The sequence below is a fragment of the Microtus pennsylvanicus genome, chromosome 5 (assembly GCF_037038515.1).
Source record: "Microtus pennsylvanicus isolate mMicPen1 chromosome 5, mMicPen1.hap1, whole genome shotgun sequence".
Taxonomy (NCBI): domain Eukaryota; kingdom Metazoa; phylum Chordata; class Mammalia; order Rodentia; family Cricetidae; genus Microtus; species Microtus pennsylvanicus.
In genome coordinates, this window is record NC_134583.1 from 17,862,982 (window position 1) to 17,871,919 (window position 8,938).

Below are 8,938 nucleotides of genomic sequence, written 5' to 3' on the forward strand. Positions count from 1 at the left end.
TGTGTGTCCCTAGAAGAATGAAAATAGGACTCCTGCTGACTCGGTGAGACCCAGCCTTTCTCTTCCAAGATACACGCCCCCCCCCCAAAAGACCTATTGGGAAGAGAAAGTAGACTCCCTCCCGTACAAGTCTTCCGAGCGACTGTAGTCCACCAGAGCTCCTGGACCGCCCCGCTGCCAGGCTTCTCAGCTTGGGAGACAGATGGGGGGCGGGGCCCATCCGAGAGGGGAGGTGGAGGCCGGGGACAGAAGAGGAGAGGGGGGGGTGAGAACTAAGAGAATCTGAATCGCTGGGCTGGGGGTGGGGGTACCAGAGGAAGGACTGAGAAGACTGGGCGCCCGAGGGAAGGGGGTGGTGGTGGAGCTCTGCACCAATCAGTGGCGCCGGCCTGGGAGGTTGCTAGCGGTATCCACGTAAATCAAAGGGCGCAGAGCCAATGGGAGGGGGTGAAGGGGGCGGGGCCCAGGCGCGTGCCGCTGCGAGCGGGCTCTGCCAAGAGAGCGGGAGAGAGCTTGAGAGCGCGGGGAGAGGGGGGAGCGCCCAGCGAGTCAGAGAGTGAGCGAGAGCGAGAGGAGGGAGAGGAGGAGAAAGAGCGAGGGCGGGCGGGCGGGAGGCAGCGCGGCAGCAGCAGTAATAGCAGGAGCAGCAACAGAAGGCGTCGGAGCGGGCGTCGGAGCTGCCCGCTAGGGGAAAGAGAAAGAGAGAGGGAGAGAAGCGGGGCGAGCAAGGCGAGAGAGCCCCAGGCAGAAAAGTAACTGTCAAATGCGCGGCTCCTTTAACCAGAGCGCCCAGTCCGGCTCCGAGAGTCATGGCGACCGCAGCGTCTAACCACTACAGCCTGCTCACCTCCAGCGCCTCCATCGTGCACGCCGAGCCGCCCGGCGGCATGCAGCAGGGCGCAGGGGGCTATCGCGAGGCGCAGAGCCTGGTGCAGGGCGACTACGGCGCTCTGCAGAGCAACGGGCACCCGCTCAGCCACGCTCACCAGTGGATCACCGCGCTGTCCCACGGCGGCGGGGGCGGCGGCGGCGGCGGTGGAGGAGGCGGGGGAGGTGGCGGGGGAGGCGGCGACGGCTCCCCGTGGTCCACCAGCCCCCTAGGCCAGCCGGACATCAAGCCCTCGGTGGTGGTACAGCAGGGTGGCCGAGGCGATGAGCTGCACGGGCCAGGAGCGCTACAGCAGCAGCACCAACAGCAGCAACAACAACAGCAACAGCAGCAGCAGCAGCAACAGCAGCAGCAGCAGCAACAACAACAGCGACCGCCACATCTGGTGCACCACGCTGGCAACCACCACCCCGGGCCCGGGGCATGGCGGAGTGCGGCGACTGCAGCTCACCTCCCTCCCTCCATGGGAGCGTCCAACGGAGGTTTGCTCTACTCGCAGCCCAGCTTCACGGTGAACGGCATGCTGGGCGCAGGAGGGCAGCCGGCAGGGCTGCACCACCACGGCCTGCGGGACGCCCACGACGAGCCGCATCATGCAGACCACCACCCGCATCCGCACTCTCACCCTCACCAGCAACCGCCCCCGCCGCCTCCCCCTCAAGGCCCACCGGGCCACCCAGGCGCACACCACGACCCGCACTCGGACGAGGACACGCCGACCTCAGACGACCTGGAGCAGTTCGCCAAGCAGTTCAAGCAGAGGCGGATCAAACTAGGATTTACTCAAGCAGACGTGGGGCTGGCGCTGGGCACCCTGTATGGCAACGTGTTCTCGCAGACCACCATCTGCAGGTTTGAGGCCCTGCAACTGAGCTTCAAGAACATGTGCAAGCTGAAGCCTTTGTTGAACAAGTGGTTGGAAGAGGCAGACTCGTCCTCGGGCAGCCCCACCAGCATAGACAAGATCGCAGCGCAAGGGCGCAAGCGGAAAAAGCGGACCTCCATCGAGGTGAGCGTCAAGGGGGCTCTGGAGAGCCATTTCCTCAAATGCCCCAAGCCCTCGGCCCAGGAGATCACCTCCCTCGCGGACAGCTTACAGCTGGAGAAGGAGGTGGTGAGAGTTTGGTTTTGTAACAGGAGACAGAAAGAGAAAAGGATGACCCCTCCCGGAGGGACTCTGCCGGGCGCCGAGGATGTGTACGGGGGGAGTAGGGACACGCCACCACACCACGGGGTGCAGACGCCCGTCCAGTGAACTCAAGAGGGGGAGGGGCAGAGCGTGGGGCTCCCCCTCCCCTTTGGTCCATGGTCCTTCACGGGACCTCTGTTCCCCCTCTAACTTCTAATTGTTTTTTTTTATTATTATTTTTAATTATTATTTTCCCGGTCTTTTAAAAATGAAAAAAATAGTGAAAATAAGAGAAAAGGAAAGGAACGAAGACACTGGACTATCCTAAAACAGATAGCAGGTGTAATGATGGGTTTTGACCTTTGCAAACGAGTACCCAGAAAGTGAAATAGAATGTCTCTTAGTGAAGAGGAGTGGGGAGTGTGTGTGTGTGTGTGTGTGTGTGTGTGTGTGTGTGAGAGAGAGAGAGAGAGAGAGAGAGAGAGAGAGACAGAGAGAGAGAGACAGAGAGAGAGAGACAGAGAGAGAAAGAGAGAGAGAGAGAAAGAGAGAGAGAGAGAGACCCGGAAAAACTAAATAAATTACCAAAAAGAAAGAAAAGTCCACCAAACCGTACAAAACACAAAACTGCAGCTTCCCAATGCTCAAAGTTGACACGTGCTGCTGTGTTTATTTAACATGGGTCCCCATCAGGAAAGAGGGAAAATACACTTTTTTAAATATATAGGCAAATTTTAACCACACAAATTTGCACTGCAAGAAAATTGAAGTTTACATTAACAAGTTCAACTTTTTTTTTTCCTCAATACGCACTGTTAATTTTGAAACTGTCCTTTTGGGTTGTTTTGTTTTGCCTTCTCCAGCAGGGAGGACAGAAGTCAGCTCTTGGCCAACCTCCTTTTCTAGTGTTCCCATGTCCCTTGTCCTTACTGCTTATAAACTCTGGTTTTCTTCAAACCCCGCAGACCTGGTGTAACATTTATTGGCTCTTTCCATCAAAGCAAAGTGATTGGCTTCATATAAAATAAATAAATGTTTGCATTCAGGAAATGTGTATGGTTTCCCCGCTTTATGCAAGGCAGGAATACTGTTTGGGATACAAATGTAAGCACTGGTTTTTGTAAACCACAAGGTAAACTTCATTTTCAGGCAGTATTTCTAGGTAGGGAAGAAAAGGGAAAATCGATAGTGAGTGACCGGTCACTTCATTTTATCAGGCAGGGCCAGCCGTTTGTGGAGAAACTCAGAAGAAATGCGAGGTTAAATATATTGCTGGAGTTGTCCACCAGAAAGAAACTGGGAACTCTGGAGAGAACTGGGAAACACACTGTACAGTTCTCTGCCTTTGGGTTCAATAACTTAATTATAAGGGATTAGTTGTGATGACAGCAGTGGTTAAACTTTGTCCCTCTACTAGGTCTTTTTTTGTTGTTGTAGGTAAAGAAAAAACCCAGGAACTTGAAAACATACACATAGACAGTGTTTCTTAGCACACAAATGCATACACCATATATACATATATATGTGCATATATATATGTGTGTGTGTATATATATATATGATAGACAGGTTTTGTCTTTAGCAGTTCATTTGTTTATCAAGTCATACTTTGGGTCCTACATCATCTTCTCCCATAATTTATTACAGAAAAATATCAGTTCAGCTTGGACAGAGTTCTCCCCCTCTTTCACTAAGGAAGACAAATGAAGTGGGGGGGGGTGACATTTTCAATACTTCCTCTCTCCCCTTTTGTTAAAAAATTTTTTCAGTGTATTTCTTTTTTTACCTTGTTTCGATGGGAAATGGTTTACTCCCAACACAATAGAATATTCTGAAAGGTGTAGGTAATAAAAAAACAACAACAACCGAAAAAAAACAAAACAAAAAAGCTTATGACTATATTAAAATTAACACCACTAAACTGTGATCAGTTTAAAAAAATCAATAGTTATCAGCACAAAAGGGCGCTAAAAGGGAAAACACTTTTTTTTTTAGTAACCTTAAATGTTTGGGGTTTTATTTCTTTGTTAGGTATTAGATAAATGTTTATTTTTAAAAATTAAATTCTCACTACCATAAAAATGTGGTTCAACATCAGATTAGCATTGCACTCAGTAGTAAGGTTTTAGGAAATATGCTTTATCCAGTATTGTCTCTTCAAACACCTGTGATTGTTTCATTTTCAATGTTTTTGCAAGATAAATGGCGACTTTTGATGGGCAGATTTATTTGCCTGTATTTCATTTTTCCCAATGAATGTCACAGGCGATGGCATAGAGCTATTTCAGGTTAGATCACACTGCTTTCTCCTGATGTGTGGGGAGTAGACTCCAGTGAAGCAGTCCAGAGGAGGGCAAAGAGCCAATGGTAAAAGGAGGAAAGGAATTTGCAGAGCCTTGCTACCAAGTAGGTAAGGTTGGAAGCTGGGGTTCAGAGGATGTGCCTACAGCTTCTCTTGCTCTCATAGGCTTACAAAATTGAAAGTTACCACTGAACCTTACCATATGTATATATGTTTCATATCTGTCTTTTGAAATGCAGAAATAGTTTAAATGTTTCTTTGTCTATTTTTCTTTTTCTTAATGCTACCCAGGGAAATATTTTCATATCGTTTTACGTGGCCTGCCTCAATGTATATTTATTTCTTTTGGAGCAAAAGGTTCTGAAAACTGGTTTTCTGTAGCTTTAAATGAGAAGGTAGCAAGATCTATATGAGATGTCATTTTTTTGTTCAGTTTCTTTTTTTAAAAAAAATGCTTTGTTTTGGTACATTTGATTGTGCTTGTGGGGAAAATAAAAGCGCAGAGATCCTTATATATTTATGTTAAAGTAATATTTTATTATTACATAAAACATAAATGCACAATACCTTCATAGTTTGTTCTAATTATTGAAATATCTTTATTTTATTTTTAAAGATAGTGCAAGTCCTAAGAGGAGGAGAAGCCGTACCTAGACTTAGACTTTAGACATACTGAGCTCAGTTGTGTATAAGACACTTCCCTTCCTTTATTCTTCACAAAGTTTTGGAATAAATCTTATACATATATTGCCAGCTTCCATGTTTATAACTTCCAGAGACATTTTCCTGATTTTTTTTTTTTATGAGGACTACTATCCGGACTTTTCTTTGCAGAAACTATCATGGTTCCCAAATGCTTCCTTCGCTGCCTTATAGTATTAAATCAAATAGTCATTCGGTTTGAACTTCTATTTGTTTGCCATTTCCTGAACCAACAAAAAACATTTGCCTTGCAAATACATGCCCATCTCTCTACACCTTCCTTCCAGGTTAGCTGCACCTCCGCCAATGGCGTGTCCGGAGAAGCTTCAGTGAAACTAGATGGACTTTAGCCTCTACTCACTTGTGCTTAACATAATTTGGGATCTTCAGAATAGTGAGACCTGGCTAGAAATTATTCTTCATAATTAACAAATACTTTTCATCAACAAAAATGCCATGTGGTCACCAAGTGATTAAAAGTAGATGCTAGTGTTGTTTATCTTAGATTCACTGGGAAAGATACTTTTTACGACATTGCTTCTTTCTCATCAGGCAAACAACAATAACAACCACACACTCCAAATTTAAAGAGGAGGGGAAGAATGAGAATATACTGAAGAGACTCAAGCCATAGTACTAACGGTTTGTTTCAGGTGTTAGACAGAGCACTGCACTTAAAAAAAAATAAACAAAAAAATAGCTTTTAATGTTAGTGGGGTGTTCAAACAGTCTCGAATTAGTTTATAAGTTTGCTGGTGTATTTAAAGTCCTCCCTGGAACACTGACTTAACATAGAAATGTCCATTTAGGAAAGTAGTTTCTGGGCTTATTACCTCTGATCATCCTTTCTAATTCTTAGTCAATATTACATGGGTCCCAAACAGATTCTGCCAAATGATCTTATCAATAGTCTGAACAAGAAGTGACAGGAAGAAGAAGTGTTTTGTGACCGCAGACATGCTGATGGGTAAAATGTTTAAGCTAAGTATAGATTTGAGTTCTGGGTCAATATCCCTCTGCTACAGGCAGAAAGCAAGCCGCATCTGCCCTCTGCAGGGCATTTCGGTGGGCCTTGAGAAGGCATTTTTGTTCTTAGCCAGGAGGGCTAAGAACAGGCTGGGAAATAGCATGGAATAAACAGGCACACTGTGTTCCTGACTCATGCTGGCCATTCATATTCTAAAGATGCTCTAGTAGCTTCTGTGCCAGACTTAGAATGTAAGGCCCACTTCATAAAAAAAAAAAAGTCATAGCCACTAATACAAACCTATGAGGTAATTTAAGATACCGAGAAGCCATCTCTATCCTAAAGACAAAAACCCTCAGTGTTTGTGTTTGCTCAAAACATGCCATATTTTAGGTTTATTATATATGTATAGACATAACGAGGAATGATCATATATGAGAGAGCATGTGAAGGTCATAGGGAAGGAATGGCCACAAACAATACATTATGATTGGTGATTTTAAACATTGCCAGTTCTCACGAAGAAATGTCCTTTATGTTTCAGACAGCAGCAACAAAACCACCTCTGTCTTCCCTCTCCCCTCCTGCTCCTACAGAGGAGGCTACATACAGGTTGTCAGAATTTTCTGGTGAAGTGGTTTTAATAAAGGCACTAATCTGTCTTCTCATTTCTTCGGAAACAACTAATAAAATGACAGAGCAGCGACTATACGGGGTGGCTCTTGCATGCACTGGTCCCAGACATGTGTTGTCTTCACTCCCCCCTTAGTTTCCTTGTGGAAGCATCTTGGATAGTGCCAGGGAGCCAGATGAGATTGTCCTTTTATTTCTTCTCTTTTTGGTTTCTCTTTGTTGATTTTTTCAATACATTCATGGAACTCTGTTCTAAATTCTATTGAATTCCCATACAAATTAAAGAATGGGCTGAAGGATGGAGTTTATACAGAAAAAAAAGAAGGGTGGTGATGTAGGGGGTCTTGTATATTTCAGTGGTAAAGCAAAGGAATGGTGTTTACTTCAAAAGGGGGACCTGCATCAGGAAATACCCTGAATCTTGACAATGTGACTAATGGTCTGTTCGTCTGGGTGTTAGACAAATATTTTCTCCGAGGAAAGTTTACTTTTTTGAAATGATACATAGTCTCTGAATGGAATTCACACCCCAGGAGAGGAGCACTGAGCCCCTTGATTCAGGATCAGAAAAACCGAAAAGGGTCTGCTACCCAGCTCAAAAATTCGTGGAATCAATTGGCCCATGTTTCCAGAACTTGGACCAATGTTTTGTTTTTGTTTTTGTTTTTCAATGTCTGCCTATCTAGAGACAAGAACTGGAGTGGTGGAAATGACTTTCAGCTGCTTCAAGGCTTTGCTTGGGTGTGGAGATAAACAATCAGAATATTTTCACATTGTTCTGGCGTTTGTGCAGGGGAAAACCAGAACGTTTTTTCTCTTCTTTAAAAAAAGTTAATCAACTTTATTATGTAGGACCTTTCCTGGACCTTAAAGACACTGCTCCTCGACTTAGCTGTTAGAGGTTATTAGAGACAATATCACAGCCCACCAAACAGTTTAGTCTCTTATTGTTCCTAGGATTCTGATTGTTGGTAACACTAAGTTGTATTTCTTTTTTTATAAAAAAAATGTCTGCTATGTTATTTACTACACCAGTAAAAGTGCATCTATATCTTAAAGTCCATTCTTCCCGTCTTTTTGAGTTTTTATAGCTCTTTGTCTGGAATGGGGGTGGGGGCAAGAGAGCTTCCATAAGTGGTTTGTGTCTAAAGAACCTGGGCTTTCGAAGGGTCTGTTACTTGCCCTCAAATTTCTCTCCCTGCTTGATAATGGGATTGGTGGGTAAGGCACACACACACACACACACACACACACACACACACACACAGTGCCAAGGGTTTGGGTAAGGCAGGGAGTGTTAGAGCCCGGTCTGAGAAAGCTGGTGTGGATTTTGATTGTTGTGATTTAACTCTTCGCGTGCCAGAGTAAATTGGAACTTGGGGTCTTTTTGAAAAACTGGGGTCATATGCTTTCCCTCCCACCGGTGTTTCTTCTACCTTTGTTGTTTACAAAGAAAAGGGAAGATTTTTCTCTTTAAGCTTCACGGGCCAAAATCCACGGCCACAGAGTTTGGCAGCAGAGTGGAGAAAAGAAAGTTCCTTGTGAATTTGTAACACAAATTGGCCATTGTAATCCAAGGGCTTTAAGGTTCAAGCAAATCTGTGAGCCAAATGTGGACGCTCCTTCCCTCGCCACTCAGAAGAAATCTCATTCTGTCAGAGGAATTTCTATGTGACCTTTTATGCTCCACAGCGCAGGATTCTGGAGAGAATTATTTGAATTAATAACTTTTGTTGATGTTGTTTACCCCTAACAAATATTCCTTCAAAGTTCTTACAGCTACTGGGCAAGGCAGGAATGGGTGCTGACTTATCGCCAGGCGTCTACCATGGCTCAATGGAGGTCTTAAGGGACCTCGGCAGCTGACCTGAGCACCGAAGAAAGGCCTGTGAGGGGAGCTGGTCATTCCTTGTCTGCCCGAGCCTGGCTGAGAGGTGCAGCAAATCGGGGATTTTTCTGGTCTCCAAGAGCAGCGAAGTCCTGACCTCCGTGGGAAGGGCGGTCACCGAGGTGGATCCCAAGTCTCTCTTCTCAAGGGCGGTCTGTAGGGGTGAGCGCCTTCAGGAACTACTGACGGATCAGTCTGTCAGGGCCTGAGGCTGGGGTGCTGCTTTGAGTACTGATGTATGGGGTGTATGATGTTCGCCCGTGGGCAGAGAAAAGCAAGTAACAGACTAGGAAGACCCTGGCGACAGGCAGCGGGTGGCAGGGACAGAAGTGCCTGGAGCACAGAGGTGACAGGGAAGTTAGAGCTTTAGTGAATCTCCCCAACTGTCTGCCCGCCACCCTTTTCCCTTAGACTCCACAAAGTCCCTG

General features: G+C 45.9%; 1 protein-coding gene across 1 annotated transcript; it reads left to right on the forward strand.

Moving 5' to 3' along the window:
• Positions 1–582: 582 nt before the first annotated feature.
• Pou3f2 (POU class 3 homeobox 2) lies at positions 583–7,680 on the forward strand. Its single transcript, XM_075971308.1, has one exon. The coding sequence runs from the start codon at positions 810–812 to the stop codon at positions 2,142–2,144; it is 1,335 nt and encodes a 444-aa protein (XP_075827423.1). The 5' UTR covers positions 583–809; the 3' UTR covers positions 2,145–7,680.
• Positions 7,681–8,938: the final 1,258 nt, after the last annotated feature.

Excerpts from the sequence above, each read along its gene's own strand:
- Pou3f2 (XM_075971308.1), top strand. The coding sequence starts at position 810 with ATGGCGACCGCAGCGTCTAACCACTACAGCCTGCTCACCTCCAGCGCC.